Source organism: Mytilus galloprovincialis, chromosome 11 (assembly GCF_965363235.1).
Source record: "Mytilus galloprovincialis chromosome 11, xbMytGall1.hap1.1, whole genome shotgun sequence".
Lineage (NCBI taxonomy): Eukaryota > Metazoa > Mollusca > Bivalvia > Mytilida > Mytilidae > Mytilus > Mytilus galloprovincialis.
Genome location: NC_134848.1, coordinates 81,461,007 through 81,482,719, shown reverse-complemented (window position 1 = coordinate 81,482,719; position 21,713 = coordinate 81,461,007). Strand labels below are relative to the sequence as shown.

Sequence of the window (21,713 nt, the reverse complement as noted above, 5' to 3'; positions counted from 1 at the left end):
GGTACAAATTCAAAAAACATTTCAGGCTGTTATCACTGTACATAATGCTACCAACAAAAATATAATAACAATAAAACCAATAAATACAAATCACTGTTTTCATCCTATGTGGAATGTACACAAAATCTCTTTAAAAATAACACAGAATTTGTGAAAACGTAAAACCAAGAAATTACAAATGCAGTGGTGGATCCAAAAGAGAGAACACCCCCTCTTCCTTTTTTTTAGGACGATCAATGCATTTGAATGGGGACATATGGTTGGAACCCTCCCTCCACTCCTTTATCTTGATTTGAGAGCCCTCGTTTGAAAATGGCTGGATCTGCCCTTGAAATGGATGAATCTACGATACTCATTCAAAAATTTGTTCAGGCTGTTCTAGATATATTAGTACATTAAGGTACATACAATACACAATTTAAATTGTAAATGATCATAGCTATCAATCATGAATGTAAACTCATTAAAGACAAAAACTAGACAAATGCCGTTCAAGGAAAAAAAAAAAATTTTAATAGGGAAATTAGTCAGTGTAAATCTCATTAACATGAAACAAGCAGAAAAGAAAGTAAAACTTGTTTTCTCTGTACAATGTTCATTCTAAGATCAAAGGACTGTTTTTGCTTGTTTAGATAATTAAAGTAAACAAATCGTTTCCTGAAATAGTTTAACCTTGTCAGGTACAGACAGACTTAATTTGACATAAAAATTGACGACTAATTCCTAGGTAAATAATGACATTGTAAGTGTGATCATCACTTTATCAAAGATAATAACATTAAAAATTAGATTGTCACTTCATCATGCCAGTTTTCACTACTTCGAAAAAAAATCGAAATTTAGTTGTAAAAACATTTGTCATCTTTTACATGTCATGCATCAATATTTAATGCTTTTTAAGTACAGATAAATTGTCAAATTTAAAAGTTGTTTGTAAACTTTTTTTTCAAATAAATTCAAATATAAGGAGATGATTGATTGTTGTTTGCTTTGCATTAGCACAAAAAGGTTATATCAAGGCGATATAAGGAGATGTGATGAATCAGTCTATGTCACTTTTCCGATGGTTTTTATCAAAAATGAAAGTGGTTGCATCCGTGTTCATCCTCAACCTTTATATATGTTATGTATTATCATAAAATTCAACTTGCCTTTCAATATTAAGGAAGAACACGAGTGCGGCCACTTTTGTTTTACACGAAAACCGTCTAAAATTCAACTAAAATGCTAGAATTGTGAAGATTTCAGTAATTTAGCATGACTTAATGGTGCTAAAACCCAATATATGTGCATTGTATTGTCAAAAACAGCCCATATTTATGTAGCAGAAGCATTCTACTGTCCAATAAATAACTAAAAATTTACATTTTAACAATTTTGTAAAACTGCTATATTTTGGGGCCAAAAAGGGGTCTTACTGGACCTACTCCTTTCTAAATAGTTGTAAAAACCTCGTACTGTATGAGAAAACTATAAAAAAAAAAACATTTATAGCGTAAAAAAATCTGTGTTTGCAGAAAAATGAAAAATATGACATCATTCCACAACACGAGTGTAAAAAGAATTAAATTACATTTGTGGTACGGTAATAAAATTAGCATTATATCAGTGACAAAGTTACCAACCAAAAAACTTCAAGTGCATGATACTTAAATATTATAACGAGTGTGGACATACTGGTACCATAATTGATCATAAATGAGGGTCAAGGTGGGGGTCCTTCGAATCTATATTCTTCAATTTTTTAAGTCAATTTTGTCTATTGTTTATAGATTGTGTCCCTTATTCTTTGTTTTTTGACCTGCATTTCTCTATTCTTTATTTTTTTTGGGCCCATTTTTATGTAATATCAGGCTGCTATATTCTATTCTGTATACCCCATTCAGACCCTCGGAAATAATTTATGGGAATTCTATAAAAACAGGGTCTTACTTACAGTATCAAAATGACATTATATTGGTTAATGTAAACATACAAAATAAGCTCAGGGTCAAATGTAACTAGTGAGATGTTTATGTAAACTAATAATGATTTATATCAACCAAATATTCCAGTAAAACTATCAAGAAAAAGGGAATTTCGATTAATTGAAAATAAGATATCCAGGTCATCTCCCACCTGTCAGATTGACCATACAATTCACATTGAAACCAACATAGCTGACCTATGACTAATAGTATTTATAGTAAATAATGATTAAATAAATAGGGAATGTGTCCATGGGACCAAGATGATGCCCCTGCTTACATATCATATAAAGTTATAAAGGGGCATAACTTAAAAGGTAAAAGTGACGCTTCCCAAGTTTGTACTTGATCTGAAGTTTGTGGTAATAAGTATTTTGTAAAGGGGCATAATTCTAAATCATAAAGAATGATTAAAGTAACGCCACCAGAATTCTAACTTGATCTGTGTTGTGTGGTAATAAGCATTATGTATATGTTCATAACATTTGGTTGAGGGAAACTAAAGTAAGAGAACAGAAACCAATGTTGGGATGTATGGACAGACAGACAATACTTAATACCACCATGGCTGGGCATAAAAATCTGCTGATTATCTATAAAGTCATTGAAACATGAAAATGAGATCAATTGCAAGAGACAATATGAAATAAATCCTAATACAAGGAGTTGGTGAAGTCTAATTATTTCAATATTATGCATAATTTGTATGTGAGACAGTAACTACCCTGAAGTAAATCTGAAAACAAAATAATACTGGAAATATCTACACTGTTTAGATCTCGTGTTATCACTTTATAAAATTAATCACAGATATATCATATATATAAAGAGAAAAAACATATAATAAATTAAAAATATCACATTCATAGCAAATACATAAAGAGAAAAACATATGATAGATTAAAAATATCACATTCATAGCAAATACATAAAGAAAAAAACATATAATAAATTAAAAATATATCACATGTTAATTAAGTTATTCTAAAAACAACTTAAAATACTTGAGACAACTATTCACCAGCCAACAAGTGTAAGCCATTATGGGTCACTTTATAACCTTCAATAATGAACAAAACACCTACAGAATAGTAAACAATAACAGACCTTCAATAATGAACAAAACACCTACAGAATAGTAAACAATAACAGACCCTGAAAGGACAAAATGTAAAACAGTATTCTAACAAAAAAAAGACCAATGTCCTGACTTTTGTGAGTGTGACAGAGAGCGACCTACAACACAATACTTTAAATAACAACTTATACATTTGATACAAATAAGGAGATGTGATATGATCACCAATACAGTCATCCCATACAACTATCCAATGGACATGGAAGAAAACAAATAGAGGTAAGTAAGTTACTGGTAAAAAAAATCAATGATTTCACCCAGAGGTCAAAGGTCAAGGTTATATGTCACACCCACATGCTAAATGTATTACACTCTGTCAAAAGATATCTAGGTTCTGACCTCAACAGATAAGCCAATTGGAAAAATTGGTTTCTTCCATATTGTATAAAAAAGGTTAAAGGTCAAATGTCAGGGTTATGAACTATCCTTTGCTTGAATAAAATTGCATAACTGGATGAAGCTTAATGTCATGTATCAAGAAGCTATGACTTGCAGCTTCTGAAAAATGCAACAGAAGAACACATGTTACAGGCACATGCAATCATGCAGTCTCAATAAACCGACTTTGGTAAACCAGAATACACCCTCATTTAGAGAAGGGGTATACAAAACATCACACATTCTTAAATACCAAATAAACAATATGTAAAAAAAACATGATCATTAAATTCATTGAAACTCAAAATAAAGAAAAAATTTCTAATGAAGAATAGATAATACATGATAACTTTCTATGAAAAGTATGGAAACACATCTGTCAGAGCCAAACAGATACAGGGAACCAGTCTACATCATCCTCTGTCTGCTTTACTTCCTACCTCAATCTGGACTAATTCATGCTTTCCTCTAACACTACTTCCTGTCAGGGATTAAACCTTTTAAGGATTTAATTGTATTTACAATTGTTGTAAAGCCTCTGTGAATGTCAGAATTTCTACCAAGTTCATTTTCAAGCTTCTTTCTAAACACTGGTAATAAAACTCTGGAGCCTGTAAGTATAAATAATAAAAGCACTATAAATAAAAACTTCTGACACAGAAATATGTCTGGCCTGTATGTTATTTTGAGATAATTAGGCTTTGATGGCAGATCTTTGATTGTTTCTATTAAACGTATTCATGACTTTGATACACACAGGACAATTTAACCCACACCTGTCCGTTGTTGAATAGAAATAAGAAGATGTGGTATTAGTGCAAATAAGACAACTCGCCATCCAGGTCACAATTTGTAAAAGTAAACCATGATAGGTCAAGGTACGGCCTTCAACACGGAGAATTGGCTCACCAAACATGCCTAACAGCAAGCTATAAAGGGCCAAAAAACTTATTAGTGTGAAACCATTTGTATGTTGCCCTAAAGATGTCTTTTAGTTCTTTTTGTTGATGGGTTGTTGAATGACCAATATATAACTTTGATTCGTATGGAAAAGTAAAAGAAATATAATAACCGCAATTTTTCTTATATACTACAAGCATATTAGCACTGCGCAAATCGTTCTCCTTTCGTGGTGGTCCGAAGTTTTGACCTCCAAATTTTGCAAAGAAATGACACAATTTTGACCTTTTGTAGTTGAAATAATACTGAATTAAGAATAGGAGTTACATTCAAGGACAACAAGTGAAAAACAGATTTTGAGAACTCTGACACATCATGCATATTAGCACTTGGTAAGGTTAATTACTTTAATTATTTGAACACAACAATATATTTAATCTTCATTAATTAGATAATGAAGAGTAAAACTGCTTTTGTGACTAATATATGACAGCATGTTTTCATCATTTAGAAGATTTTTTTCTTTCTTTAATGGTAAATAAGAAATAATGAGAAAAACAAGTGTGTTATGAATTTCAATTTCAAGAGAGATCATGAAGAGAAAAACTGCCCGTGTCACTAATGTATTGCAGGATGTTTTCACCATTTATTTTTTCTTTTTTAGAAATGATAAATAAGAAAAGCAAGTATGATATGAATATAAATTCCTTTTTAGGAGAAATAATGAAGGAAAAATTTGCATGCTGGCGTCACTAATATGGCTGCATGTTTTCACCATTTGGAATTTTTTTTTCTTTCTTTAATAATAAATATGAAACAATAAGAAAAACTAGTGTGATATGAATATCAATTGTGTTTCAAGGGCGATTCATATATTTCAAAACAACAATAAATTTAATCTTCATTAATTTGATAATGAAGGGAAAAAACTGCTAGTGTCACTAATATATAGAAGCATGTTTTTACCATTTAGAAGATTTTTCTTTCTTAGAAATGATGAATAAGAAAAGGAAGTGTGATATGAATTTAAATTGTGTTTCAGGGGAGATAATGATTTCTGTAAATACCTTTTCAAACTTTGATTAAAAAATAAATAAAAAATAAATGCATAATATTTAATTCTATATCAGGACAGATTTTTGACATTATGTATTTAAAGAAAATTAAAAACATATCTTGCATTTTTGCATCATACATTTTAATTTTATTTTAGGAAAGACTTTTGACATATTGTATATTTTGAAAAAAATCAAAAACATCTAAAACTATTTTGGGTCTGTACTATTTATCATAGTATTTTAATTCCACAAACAATGAAACAAATTGATATATCAATCTTGTGTTGAAGGCGGTACAGAGACCTACAGTTTTATTCATTCTCGTCCTTTAGTCTTATATGGAAAACTGTCTGATTGGCAATCTGGAAATGAAGAGGGGAGGGGAGGGGGCTTATGTTATGTTAACTAGCTCTATGGTCGGGATGTTGTCACTTTGACACATTCCCCATTTCCATTCTCAATTTTACCCCCTCACTTAAGGGGGAACACAACACTTTGAATCAAATATATTTGACTCATTAAATTGTCAGTGACAAGATGACAAAACTATAAAATTCAAGAAATTTGAACTACACATTTTACAAAAATAATTTCACTGGAATTATAGCAGTTTCACAACTTTGATCATAATTCAAAAGCTTGATTTCTTTTCGCTTATTGTATACAATTAAAGTGGTCAGCTTATTCTTAAAGAGTTAATTCCCTTTATTTGTGTTCTGTAACCCCTCGGTTATACTAATTTTCACTGAACTAGAACATATTTTTATTTAGGGGCCAGCTGAAGCACACCTGTATGTGCATGATTATCTCGCTGTATTGAAGACCCATTGGTGGCCTTTGGCTATTATCTGCTTTTTGGTCAGATTGTTGTCTTTTTGACGTGTTCCCCATTTCTATTCTCATTTTGAATAAATACAAATCAATTCACATCATTCCTCATTTTCCTCATTTTATTTTTAAAGAGTTAACCCCCTTTAATTGTGTTCTGTACCCTCTAAATAAAACAAAAAATATAAAAAAACCAATTAACCTCTTCCTTCATTTTCTTAAGCTGATCCAGTAACTTTCCATTGAACTGTGCAAAGTAGGGAACACAGCCGTCAAGCTTGACTGAGCACAGCCACTCGCTCACATCGTCGTTGTTCATCTTGAGTAATCTGGAGCTAGAGGGCGCTGCATATGTTGTCGTTGTTGATGATGTTGAAGCTATAAGAGCATCTGTTGAATCTGAAATACACGAAATATATATATTAAAAAGTTTATTCTTCACAATTCAATGAATTTAACCTTTTTCCATACACACACCTTATCGCTATTTGGAAATCTGTCCCGCTTGACACGAAAATCTGTCTTACTTGAACTCTTGAAGTTATACAACAATCACTTTTCCATTGTTGCGTCAGATATTTTCTATTATGACATCAAACTTTTGTGATGTTCAGTAAAGGTGGACATATAGCGATAAGGTTTATTGGTTAGTGAAATAGATTCTTTGCTACTCTGTTTTAAAATAGCTTTTTAATAGACAGATCTAAACTTATAGTAATTAAAAAAACTAAAAATTCATAGGGGTGTCTCCCCTACTTTTGCTGTGAATCGCAAGCTGAACAAAAATAAGGGGAAAAAATCAATAAAATATTCCTCTTGATACTATCTTTTGATTGTAAGAAGCTTCTGTCCAAGTTTGGTAGAAATCCAAAATATTTTATGAAAGTTATTAAAATTTCACAAACTTTTAACCACAGAGTGAATATTTGTGGACGCCGCCACCACCGACGACTACCACGAAGATGACTTGAAGGCTTGACAAAATAACCAGATAAAAATTCATAGTTGTTTTCAAGAAGTAAGCCATTGAAAATTTGATGTGAACTGATTCTCTCTAGATTCATGCTTTTAACATTAGCCACTTTTTTTGTTCAAACAATAACAAGGATTTTATAAGACTTTCAAATATAGCTTTTTAAACTGTATGTAATAAACTTATGAAAAGTTAAGAAGGGGTTAGTGGGCAATTTTGTTTACAGGAAAATCAATGATAAAACGAGAGGATTCTGAAAACCTGGTAAAAATTCAAAAAAATGAGGAGCAAACATCAGTGTAAACGGGGAATATAAATTAAAAGGATAAATTTCCAAAATGTAGTTTATATAATATAGTTGTTTTTTAATTAATGAAGGGTATGGGACACAGGTCATCTGTTTGGGTAGTGCAAAAATTGTCAGATTCTGTAAGATAATGCAAGGAACCTCAATTTTGTGTGATAATAAAAATAAAAGATAGAATTTTAAGATAAAATATGAGATTAAAAGCTTTCAGAAAATACATAGAAAAATTGGATTCACTGGACTTTTTTTCTTGCTACACAAAAATTAGGTGAATTCATAACTGTAACAATTTCCCTCATAAGAAGTAACATAATCTGAATTATCTCTTCTTATATGGCAAAGTTAAAATAAAATTGAATCAAACAAAAAATATTCTGTAATTTTCATGTACCCCTAACTTCCAACTCATTTTCAAAAGATTCCCCTAAGGCCAAAAAAAAATATATGTCGTTTAAAGTTACCCGACCAACCCTATTTTGAGCGCCGACCCTAAGCCATTTTGTTTCCGTTGCGAATTGAAAAATAAACTAAACTCGTGTCAAAAGTGAAGATAGTTTGCCTGATTCATCCCAATGTTCATTATCGTGAATATGACAGCTGTATGAAGGAAATTCGTGACTTGTGTGGTGAAATAAACATTTTGCTGCCATTTTTTCTTAACCAATAACAAAGGGAAATAATCTAATAAGTAAGTAAGTAAGTAATGACTTTATTTAAAGAGGGTGACTCAATTAGCGTTCGCTAATCTACCTTGAGGCCCTCACAAAGAACAAACAGTACAAATATTACAAAGCTTACAGTTTCTAACATATTATGTAAATGCACTATTCACACTAACTATAAACTTTCTTTAGAACAAGAGAAAAATAAATTCATATATATATATATATATATATATATATATATATATACATAACATACAAATCATTAGAATATTTAAGTAAGTTGTTATAAATCGAGACATTTTTGTTTAAAAGTGTCCAGGTTTTCACAAAGTTTTATTTCATTTGGGAATATGACATGAATATAATGAATTTAATCATTAAAATTACAGGTAAACTCAGCCCATGATCAACTCAGACCTTGACAAGACGAAACCGCACACTCAAAATCATGTCACAAAAATAAAATGGAAATACCGACCAACATTCCCTATTTTATAAAGCATGTAACCTTAAACAGACATATATTTTTTTTGGCCTAACTTACCGGCTCTTTTCTCCATAGATTCCCCTAATTTTCCCATTCCTTTAAGTTCCTTCATTAGTCCATTCCAAGGTTTCTCAAAAGGGTATTTGCCACTGAAGTCAAAGTATAATTTAGCACCTAAGATAGCTCCCAGCCAACCATCTGGACGATATTGTTTCTGTAACATTAATGGAATGTAATCCTTCCGACATTGGAATGTGTATTCTGCCTCTGCAAAATAAGAAACAAAAATTAAAACACTGTCATGCTAATCTTGCATTAATCATAATTCAATATACCAGATAATAGGAGGAAGTGTCTAACAGATACCAATTATCAGGCATTACAATATGCCACTGACAGTATAGCTGCATTTATACCTACCTAGACCGAGTTTATATTTTTCTGGCATATACAGTACCATTACACATGTGTATCTACCTGAACAACTTTTCAGACTTTATATTTCTCTGACAGAAACAGTAAGATTACAAATATAAAACTAACCAACAGTTTCTACTAAATTTATATTTCTCTAATTTATACAGTAACATTACACATGTGTACCTACCTAGACGACAGTTCGGACTTAGTTTATATTTCTCTGACATACAGATTAAGACCACAGAAGCGTTCTCCACTGCCTCTGCCATGGCTGATAACGTTGATCCTCCCATCCTCTCTACATCAATCCATACCTCCAAACCTTCTTGCTACAAAATAAAACAAACTATGTTGGTCATTAGGGTCAAAGAGGTTAGAAATTATAGTTATTATAACAAGAGTGCACACCCTGAAATGTCTTGTCTTCTTTACTAATCATTCATATTATGTTGATAGTCCTAATCTATAACCACTGAACCATGAAAATAAGGTCAGATGAAATCTGTCAGTTGGACATATATACCTTAGTCCTTCCATAAACCCAATATACTAGACCCATTGCTTCTAGTAACTGAGACATGGACTTGACCACTAAAACTTAACCTTGTTCACTGATCCATCAAACTAGGTCAAGGTCAAGTGGAAACTGTCTGACAGACATGAGGACCTTGCAAGGTACACACATACCAAATATAGTTATACTTTTACCCATAATAAGAGAGAAATTAACATTACAAAAAATCTTTACTTTTTTTAAGTAGTCACTGAACCATGACAATGAGGTCAAGGACGATGGACATGTGACAGACAGAAACTTCATATCATTAGACATCTATAGAAGAGAATGGAATAGAATATTTTTATTTTCCAAATTACAGGGCCCATAAAGGACATAAAATCAGACACTGTGGATTCATTTATTTTCGTTGGTACAAATTTTCGTGGGTTACGAAAAACTTGCTTGTTCGTGGATATCTAATTTCGTGGTTTTGTCGAAGTCTGCATATAAGCCTATAGAACATTTGTTATTCGTTGAACATTTAATTTCGTGGTTCACATGTACCCACGAAAGCCACGAAAATTGGTATCCAACGAATAATAAGGAGTCCACAGTACAAAGTATGAAGCATTCAGGTCTTCCACCTTCTAAAAAATAACGCTTTTAAGAAGTAAGCTAAAGCCTCATCTGATCACTATTCCTATTTCAAGCTTTCTAACACAAAGTCACATAGCTCGACAATTAGTGAATTTAACACATTATTTGCAATAAATTACTTTTAAATATCTTGTTCAAATAAAACTGAATTATCTAACATTTGAAAGTATGTCCATTAATAATGACTGCTTCCTTTTAAGAACAACTAAGTCATAACTGTCAGTACTTTGTTCCTATCATCATCCTCATAAAAATACAGTATTTATAACGGTTTGACTGTCATCCCTTTATCATCAACCTCATAAAAATACAGTATTTATAACGGTTTGACTGTCTACCCTTTATCATCAACCTCATAAAAATACAGTATTTATAACGGTTTGACTGTCATCCCTTTATCATCAACCTCATAAAAATACAGTATTTATAACGGTTTGACTGTCATCCCTTTATCATCAACCTCATAAAAATACAGTATTTATAACGGTTTGACTGTCATCCCTTTATCATCAACCTCATAAAAATACAGCATTTATAACAGTTAATGAGAATGAGAATTACCTTCCGTCTGTCTTTGACTAATGAGAATGAGAATTACCTTCCATCTGTCTTTGACTAATGAAAATGAGAATTACCTTCCGTCTGTCTTTGACTAATGAGAATGAGAATTACCTTATGTCTGTCTTTGACTAATGAGAATGAGAATTACCTTCCGTCTGTCTTTGACTAATGAGAATGAGAATTACCTTCAGTCTGTTTTGACTAATGAGAATGAGAATGACCTTCAGTCTGTCTTTGACTAATGAGAATGAGAATTACCTTGTCTGTCTTTGACTAATGAGAATGAGAATTACCTTATGTCTGTCTTTGACTAATGAGAATGAGAATTACCTTCAGTCTGTCCTTGACTAATGATATTGAGAATTACCTTGTCTGTCTTTGACTAATGAGAATGAGAATTACCTTCAGTCTGTCTTTGACTAATGAGAATGAGAATGACCTTCAGTCTGTCTTTGACTAATGAGATTGAGAATTACCTTCAGTCTGTCTTTGACTAATGAGAATGAGAATTACCTTCAGTCTGTCTTTGACTAATGAGAATGAGAATTACCTTGTCTGTCTTTGACTAATGAGAATGAAAATTACCTTATGTCTGTCTTTGACTAATGAGAATGAGAATTACCTTCAGTCTGTCCTTGACTAATGATATTGAGAATTACCTTCAGTCTGTCTTTGACTAATGAGAATGAGAATTACCTTCAGTCTGTCTTTGACTAATGAGAATGAGAATTACCTTCAGTCTGTCTTTGACTAATGAGATTGAGAATTACCTTCAGTCTGTCTTTGACTAATGAGAATGAGAATTACCTTCAGTCTGTCTTTACAGTATTTATAACAGTTTGACTAATGCGATGGAGAATTACCTTCAGTCTGTCTCTGACTTATAAGAATGAGAATTACCTTCAGTCTGTCTTTGACTAATGAGAAAGAGAATTACCTTCAGTCTGTCCTTCAGTTTATACACCATCTCCTTTTCATTCCAGGCATAACTTATAAATATATGTCTCTTCGATCTTTTTGATGAGGATTTTGGACCTAAAATATTTGAATATTCATCAGTAATTAATTTAAAACTGAGTAAACAGGTTTTTTTTATATATATTGCTGGCACTGTTAAAGGGGCACTAGCTGTCAAATTCATATTCACCGATTTTAATTTAATTCTAATATTTAATTTTTTACCATATAAAACATTTATCCAAACTATTAAAAGTCTATAATAAACAATAAACAGAGCACTGACATGAAAATACTTAGCTTTGTTTCACGTGTATTTTAGTCTAAACGTCATCTAATTAATTTTTGAGTTGACCTCTACAGTCATCCGATGACCATATAAGCGATGTAAACATAAATATAGTTATAAATAGATTAAGCAAACTCGTGCTGCTGGATTATTCTAGGTCTATCTAATTTCATATTATAGATTAAAAATAAGTGTTTATAGTCGTTTTTACCTGAATAAGAACGATTTTTTGTGGATCGAATCAGTCAATCAAATGATTTACCTTTGTTTCACTTTCAATGTTGACATTCTTTACCTTTACACAACTATACATATACAATTCACGTGTTATCCATCTCAAGTTGAGGGGTAAAATTGAAGTTCACATGAATACAGATTCAATGAGGTCGAATGATTATTCACTTGCAAGTGAATAATTCATATTCAATGTTATTTTGCTTATTTTGACAAAATTGATCAATATTGTCTGCTAAAAGCAAATTATTATTTCATTATTTACATTTCATTAATGATTGAGTAAAAAAAAAGAATATATTAGATTTTTTATATATCTCGTAGCTAGTACCTTTTTAATATCAATATACACATGTATGTCTAATGAAAGAAAATGTTGGACAATATTATTAAGTAGAAAAAAAAGAATATATTAGATTTTTTATATATCTCGTAGCTAGTACCTTTTTAATATCAATATACACATGTAAGCCTAATGAAAGAAAATGTTGGACAATATTATTAAGTAGAAAAAAAAGAATATATTAGATTTTTTATATATCTCGTAGCTAGTACCTTTTTAATATCAATATACACATGTAAGCCTAATGAAAGAAAATGTTGGACAATATTATTAAGTAGAAAAAAAAGAATATATTAGATTTTTTATATATCTCGTAGCTAGTACCTTTTTAATATCAATATACACATGTAAGCCTAATGAAAGAAAATGTTGGACAATATTATTAAGTAGAAAAAAAAGAATATATTAGATTTTTTATATATCTCGTAGCTAGTACCTTTTTAATATCAATATACACATGTAAGCCTAATGAAAGAAAATGTTGGACAATATTATTAAGTAGAAAAAAAAGAATATATTAGATTTTTTATATATCTCGTAGCTAGTACCTTTTTAATATCAATATACACATGTAAGCCTAATGAAAGAAAATGTTGGACAATATTATTAAGTAGAAAAAAAAGAATATATTAGATTTTTTATATATCTCGTAGCTAGTACCTTTTTAATATCAATATACACATGTAAGCCTAATGAAAGAAAATGTTGGACAATATTATTAAGTAGAAAAAAAAAGAATATATTAGATTTTTTATATATCTCGTAGCTAGTACCTTTTTAATATCAATATACACATGTAAGCCTAATGAAAGAAAATGTTGGACAATATTATTAAGTAGAAAAAAAAGAATATATTAGATTTTTTATATATCTTGTAGCTAGTACCTTTTTAATATCAATATACACATGTAAGCCTAATGAAAGAAAATGTTGGACAATATTATTAAGTAGAAAAAAAAGAATATATTAGATTTTTTATATATCTCGTAGCTAGTACCTTTTTAATATCAATATACACATGTAAGCCTAATGAAAGAAAATGTTAGACAAAATTATCAAGTAGAAAAAAATTCTGAAACATTTCTTACAATGTTTTTGATTTGATATGAAAAAGATCCTCATTTAAAATATTCTTGTTTGCAAAATTGTCCAGGGTACAGACTTTGTTGACAATAACTAAGACAGGCAGCTGATAATAGACTTTTTCATTATAAATTTTGTCTCTCTAATTTTTGTGCTAATTTCACATTTCATGATTAGTGTGAGAAAAATATTTCTTCTCATAAGGGAAATATGTGTTCTCTGCAGATGATTGGACGAAATTTAATTAACATGTAAAATTTTCTGATGTATCTTTTTTTTCCTATAAAAAAAGTCAACCATGCCCAATACTGTCACATATAAAGAACGCAACTTTCTGCAAATCTTTCATAAGAAAGGATACAAATCATTAGTGTAACAGATTCCATCACTATAATTCATGTATTAAGATATTTCATTCTAAAAATGTGCGCACGGTCAACGCTTTTACAACCCTATAAAGTTACAAAAAAAGGCATTCAATACTTTTAATTACATTTTGTAACTATGATCATGAAAACACGAATTTTATATATTTTTTTATTTAATTCACCTGTGCACTTTATTGTTGGACCACGTGTTATCATGAATGAAAAGTTGTATTGAGCAATGCAACTGCTTACGGAATAACACATGATGTGCAGTTAGCCAATCAAAATAAAGTATTATAATGAAACATACATCTAATGTAATTATATACTGATAAATTAAATGTTTGATTTCCTTATTTGATCTCTTTAGTCATATTTTTGGTTATAAACTCTTCATATTTTAAATAAGTTTTGGATTTTCAGATATTTTAGCCTCAACAATTACTGAAGAGAAATTTATTTTTAACACATTTGATACAGAAAATTGGTACTGTTAATGTTATTATTCATCACCTTTCATGGTTTGTAAAATCATTGCTGGTTCATGGGTTTTAACGTAGAAGTTCGATTATTAACATGTTCAGACAAAATGAAAAATAAAATTGTATTTATGTATGTTACTGTCCCAAGTCAGAAGCTTGTAATTCAGTGGTTGTCATTTATGTGTTACATATTTGTTTTTCGTTCATTTTATTATATAAATAAGGCCGTTAGTTTTCTCGTTTGAATTGTTTTACATTTTCTTATAGGGGCCTTTTATAGCTGACTATGCGGTATGGGCTTTGCTCATTGTTAAAGGCCTACGGTGACCTATAATCGTTAATGTCTGTGTTATTTTGGTTTCTTGTTGACAGTTGTCTCATTGGCAATCATACCACATCTTCTTTTTTAAACATTCAAAAAAATTGATACAACAATAATACCATCACAGTAAATACCTTTCATCACAATGAACTTACGATTTTTGACATCATTCTCTCCTTTAAGTACAAACAAAGCTCCTTTACAATTTTTCTCTACATTTTTATCTTGGCTGCCTGATAATTTTTCTAATGTCGGCATAAGATCTTCAAAGTCTCGTATTTTTTGTGCCACATCTTTATCAAAAGATAACGTCCAAAGAGCTTTGGAAGCGACTGCTTGTTCCTCTATATTGTCTTGTTTTAACATTCTTAGAAGTAAAGGGAGAGCACCTGCATCAACTATCTGTAAAATAAATGTAGATTTTGGATAATTCAAAACATGTTCACTGATAACCTTCAATTGTTATTTAAATTGTCTTCTTGAATCAATTTCTCTTGATAAAGTCATATGAAACTTCAAATAAAAAAAAATATGCTTATGTTTTTTATAACTAAATGGCTTGTTTTTATTATAAAACTTATGTATATAATACTTTTTTCTCAAGAAAATTCTATAATTTGTTCAAATTTAGAAGTTTACTTTTTTTTAATTGCTTGCTTCCAGCAAACAATTAGTTGACATTTAGTTAACATGCAGTTAACTCACCATGACCTTTCTTGTAAAAATCTGGTGATCACAATACGCAAGTGCGAATGGAAAACCAAACGTAAACATCGCTCCAACATCAAAATAAACTATATCTTACTGTACCTGTTATACACGTGCTTACCTGAATATCCATGATTCTTTATTGATTAAAACGGCTTCAAAATGTGACCATTAATTAGCTGCCCTATTTTCACAACAAAACTAGCCGATTGAAATATCTTTTGAAGATTAAATGGAATGTATGCGAAAAATATGATAAAATTGGGCACAGAAGACTAAGTTTATGATATATGAATGCATTGGTTCAACAATTGGATTAACATTATTTTTCACTGGTCACTCGTTTCATATGACTTGAAACATGTTAAACATAAAACCAATATCAGCTTTAACATTTGAATGGTCATTTTTCTGATCAACTCATGCTCCTGGTGAACTCAATATTTTGATGCTGATAAGGCAGTCATTTCAAACAGGAGATTACTAGTTTACCTTGCTTTTATTTTTATCGTTGACGGCCAGTTTACCAAGTCCATCCATGAGTTCAATAGGTGTGAACCCTTTATATCGTCCTCTCTCATTGTTTAACGCTAGCTTGATATAGCTAACTATTCCTTCAACAGCCCCTAAAAAATATAATAATAACTTCAATTCGCCGTTTCAGAATCTAATGCATTCTGGGTAATATTTTCAAAAGCGTACACCAAAATGTTGTGATTGGTTTAAAACGTTCTAAACAATGGAAATTGAGCCAATGACGTTACGTTATTTTAATTTTGGTGTACAAACAATGAGATTTACCATAGTCCTATAGATTCTGAAAAGGCAAATTGTCTTACACTAGCTTGATATAGCTGACTATTCCTTCAACAGCCCCTACAAAATATAACTTAACTCTCATTGTCTAACGCTAGCTTGATATAGCTAACTATTCCTTCAACGGCCCCTACAAAATATAACTTAACTCTCATTGTCTAACGCAAGCTTGATATAGCTGACTATTCCTTCAACAGCCCCTACAAAATATAACTTAACTCTCATTGTCTAACGCTAGCTTGATATAGCTAACTATTCCTTCAACGGCCCCTACAAAATATAACTTAACTCTCATTGTCTAACGCAAGCTTGATATAGCTGACTATTCCTTCAACAGCCCCTACAAAATATAACTTAACTCTCATTGTCTAACGCTAGCTTGATATAGCTAACTATTCCTTCAACAGCCCCTACAAAATATAACTTAACTCTCATTGTCTAACGCAAGCTTGATATAGCTGACTATTCCTTCAACGGCTCCTACAGAATATAATTATAACTTCAATTGTCTAACGCTAGCTTGATATAGCTAACTTTTCCTTCAACAGCCCCTAAAAAAGTATTAAAATAACTTCAATTGTAGGACTCTTTGTTTAACTGCGTTTGTATTGGTCAGTGTACTAGTGTGCACGTGTTGTTCAAACTTTGCATTTACCTGTGTTTGTATCGGTCAGAGTGTGCACCTCTGTTGTTTAAGCTTTGTGTTAATACCTATGTCTACTTAGATCTGTTTATGTTTAATTGCAGTGGTGTGGCTTTTGTCATTATCCTGTTTTTGTGAATGTGTCTGATTTGGTATGATATAAGGTAAAGTTTACATGGTCGTTATCCTGTGGATTGTTTTATCTGTATTATCAGCAGCTGTTTCTTTATTGCATACACCTTATCACTCGCTATTCCTGGCTGACCTGAGAATCTGTCAGGTTTGATCTATTAATGTCATACAACAATCACTTTTCCATTGTGGCGTCAGATATTTTGTATTATTTTATGGGAACCTGTGTGGTGTCCATTTATGTCGGACAAATAGCGATAAGGTGTTTTATACCTGTGTCATCAATTAATTTATCGTTCTCCTCTTCCTCCACGATATGAGCTAACGTCAACATGGCCATTATCTTTAACATCTCATGTTCTTCTTTTGATTGTAAAAACTGGATCATTACCTATAAATAAACCAGATCTATAAATAAACCAGACCTATAAATAAACCAGATCTATAAATAAACCAGACCTATAAATAAACCAGATCTATAAATAAACCAGATCTATAAATAAACCAGATCTATAAATAAACCAGACCTATAAACAAACCAGACCTATAAATAAACCAGACCTATAAATAAACCAGACCTATAAATAAACCTGATTTATAAATAAACCAGATCTATAAATAAACCAGATCTATAAATAAACCAGACCTATAAATAAACCAGACCTATAAATAAATCAGACCTATAAATAAATCAGACCTATAAATAAACCAGACTTTAATGGTACTGTTCAATAACTACATACTCGATATAGAGGTCAAAGGTGACAACATTACAGATATAGAATGGAGCTGCTCAATATTTTTTAAAGATTTGTTAATGTGGTCCATTTTTCTGATAGGGAGGTCAGATCTCAACAAAAAAGAATGTGTCTGAAGACACAAATTTTATTTCTAATATTTCTGTTTTCTTAGTAAATCTATAAAATTGTGATAAGAAATGTTGTTTATCTTCAATTTTCCCATTATTACATATAGGACAGTATCTTTCCTCTGAAGGAATGTTAAATGAACTTATATCTGAGGTAGCATTTTCTTCCCTACTATAACAGACAGGACAGTCTCTTATAATTACCTCTCTAGAAATATTAAATGTAAAAGTACTTACATCTGAGGTAGCATTTTCTTTGAAGTAATGCTGGACATTAGAGTTCCTGGCTATATTATGTAATATACTCATTGAAGACTTGACCACGTAAAATACATTCTGTAATGAAAAAAAGTTGTTTAAAACAATTGCAGATAGACAAAATGCAAAATTCAAAGGAATATTTTTATTTAACCCTTCTTAACAAAAAAAGCCAGATGTGACATACTATATGAACATGAAACAACACCAACCTTTTAATGAGATATTATCCAAATCAAGAGTTCACACATAATAGAATTAACTTCAGCTTGAAAGTTTTCATTCGTATATATGACGTCATGTTTTATCAAGACATTAATGCGCTAAGTAGATCATTTATGAAATTTCAAGGAGTTTTATTTTATTCTGATTTTTGTACATTTTTCATTCCTTTTGTTATGCATTATACTGGGAATAATGGTTCAGAAGTTTCTTTTTCAATTTTGATTTGAAAACAATGAAAGCCATATAGGTTTTACACATAAGTACGGATACAGTGGATTCATGATTATTCATTAGATACAAATTTTTGTGGATTTTGTGGGTACAGGGAAACCTTGAAATTAAATATTCAATGAAAAATTCATTTTCTATAGAATGGTATGCAAACTTGCAAAACCACAAAATTAAATATTCATAAACATGAAAGTTTTTCTTAATCCACTAAAATTGATATCCACGAAAATAAATGAATCCACAGTATTAACATGTGGATTGACCTGAGAGGTAAATAGTAACAGTCATTAATATGTTTTATTATTTATAAGCGTCCATCCTCATTTAAGCTTATACAGTTGTTGAGCACAGAAAATGTAAAAGACATATGTAACCTTTGTAAATTTCTTTTCCATGCATTTAAACGTAGAACAGACATGTTATAAGTTACCAATACTTAATATATGTCATTATTCTTCCCGAATGTATTCATTTATCAGTTATGTATGTTTTATATATTTATTTATGATATATTGTATTTGCATATATATTATATTTGTACTGATGAGCATCATTTGCTCAAAATAATAAAGAATTGAATTGAATTGTACAGATTGCATATCTGTTGTTTATCAAGCTTATGTTTATAATGCTGTTGTTTATAATATGATGTTAATTATAATATGATGTTGTTTATAATATGCTGTTGTTTATAATATGCTGTTGTTTATAATATGCTGTTGTTTATCAAGCTTATGATTATAATATGCTGTTGTTTATTGAGCTTATGTTTATAATATGATGTTGTTTATAATATGATGTTGTTTATAATATGCTGTTGTTTATAATATGCTGTTGTTTATAATATGCTGTTGTTTATAATATGCTGTTGTTTATCAAGCTTATGATTATAATATGCTGTTGTTTATTAAGCTTATGTTTATAATATGCTGTTGTTTATTAAGCTTATGTTTTTAATATGCTGTTGTTTATTAATCTTATGTTTATAATATGCTGTTGTTTATTAAGCTTATGTTTATAATATGCTGTTGTTTATTAAGCTTATGTCAATCAAGCTTCTTTAAATTAAGTTTTTGTTTATCACAATGTTGTCTATAATGCTGTTGTTTACAAAGCGAAATAAACACTTTATATTAGAATTCTAATTATATCAAGATTATGTATACTTATAAATTCAATAAATCTGAAAAAAAATATATATAATTTTATAATAAGCATGTATGAACATGTACCATAGTTTTACCTTTATAAAATAAAACTAGCAATTTGTACTGCTGCATAGAATATATAGTTAATCATGCTGCACCTTTACACACCAAATACTGAAATGTTTAGATCATATATATTGCTTTTAAATTGTTTTTGTAATTACTGTTAATAAGTCACTGTTTCATGGTTTTAAAGGTAAAAATATAATTTTCTATTGTATTCTTTTGTAACATGGCATGTGGCTCCATTCCTAATTGACTACCAAAAAAAATGATGCTCAGAAATATCTCAATAATGCTGAAAATGGATGCTAAACACCAAGCAATCAACCTATCCAAAGTTCTTCCACCTATCATCAGAGATTTCTTTTCTTTCATACAATCAATTAGTTAGAAAACCAATGTAGTGATCGATAGTGATTCAAAATATAACGACTGGATTAGTCAGGTTAGGAAACCAGTAGATTCAGTGATACAGCTAGATCGCTTTCACAGGTGGTCCGCCTGCCCTTTCTGCGAGCTGCCCTGTGCCCTTTTTCTGACACCCTGAGTCCTTCTAAATACTTTACCTTTGAGGACATATTGTCTATATAAGGCTTGTGTTTACAGTTGACGGTGAAATATTTTACTCCTCCATGTTGTGCTACTGACTGAAACAGAAATAAAAATAAGTTTTACAGGAAGCCAAGGGGCCTGTACATCCATACTTGTATGAAAATAGGAATATTGTTTAAAGAAGAATGTGTTCGTAGTACACAGATGACCCACCCTCACTATCATTTTCTATGTTCAGTGGACAGTGAAATTGAGTTCAAAACTCAAATTTAGCATTACAATTAGAAAGATCATAGCATAGGGAACATGTGTACCAAGTTTCAAGTTGTTTGGACTTCAACTTCATCAAAAACTACCTTGACCAAAAACTTTAACCTCAGGTAGGTCAGACAGATGGATGGATGAACAAATGAATGGACAAACCACCACACAGACCAAAAAAAACCTTATGCCTCTAATTTGGGCATAAAAAGGAAGTTTATGTCTGACAGATCTTATTAGGGTGCATCCAGAAAGTAAAAAGAACAGTATTAGAAAGGTTTTGTGCCAGCACTTTTATAGCTGACTAAACCATATTGGTTTTTTCTCGATGACCTTTAATTGCTTACATCATTTGAACTCTGGTGGATAGTCTTCTCATTGGCAATCTAACACGTCTCCTTATGTTTATATAGTATGGTTGTAACATTGGCTGTGTGTCTATTCATATCAATGATAATAAAAGAATGTCTGAGGATACTAAAGTCCTCGCTCAAGCTTTGCAATTCTAAAATGTTTAAAGGAGCATATCTGACTCACTGCCCAAATTCAAATTCTCTCTGCTAGCATTTATTCTTAATATTGTGTATGAGTTTCATATAATTTGGATAAGTAAAATTTAAGTAAGTAGGTGGAGATGAAAATTGATTGACAGAAAGACAGACAGATGAACTGGCAGGAGGCTGGTCAGGGGAAAGATGTATCGCTGTTACTGGCTACAATAGGGGACTAAAAAATCAAGACTCGTTCAAGATACTAGTACTATCTCAAGTCAGGAGCCTGTAATTCAGTGGTTGTCGTTTGTTTATGTTTTCCATATTTATTTTTCATTCAATTTTTGTACATAAGTTAGGTCGTTAGTTTTTTTGTTTGAATTGTATTACATTGTCATTTC

The 21,713-nt window shown here is 30.7% G+C and overlaps 1 protein-coding gene across 2 annotated transcripts in view; it reads right to left on the bottom strand.

Moving 5' to 3' along the window:
* Positions 1-3,790: 3,790 nt before the first annotated feature.
* The window catches only part of LOC143052889 (uncharacterized), a 49,645-nt gene continuing 31,722 nt past the window's right edge, over positions 3,791-21,713 (bottom strand). For both annotated transcript variants that reach the window (XM_076226049.1, XM_076226048.1), the window contains exons 4-13: positions 20,575-20,655; positions 18,321-18,419; positions 17,489-17,606; positions 16,117-16,250; positions 15,072-15,318; positions 11,776-11,873; positions 9,309-9,450; positions 8,759-8,968; positions 6,472-6,668; positions 3,791-4,094 (exon numbers count right to left, since the gene is read on the bottom strand). In XM_076226049.1, the coding sequence (XP_076082164.1) occupies positions 4,002-4,094; positions 6,472-6,668; positions 8,759-8,968; positions 9,309-9,450; positions 11,776-11,873; positions 15,072-15,318; positions 16,117-16,250; positions 17,489-17,606; positions 18,321-18,419; positions 20,575-20,655 (1,419 nt within the window). In that variant the 3' untranslated portion in view covers positions 3,791-4,001. The remainder of the gene's footprint in view (positions 4,095-6,471; positions 6,669-8,758; positions 8,969-9,308; positions 9,451-11,775; positions 11,874-15,071; positions 15,319-16,116; positions 16,251-17,488; positions 17,607-18,320; positions 18,420-20,574; positions 20,656-21,713) is intronic.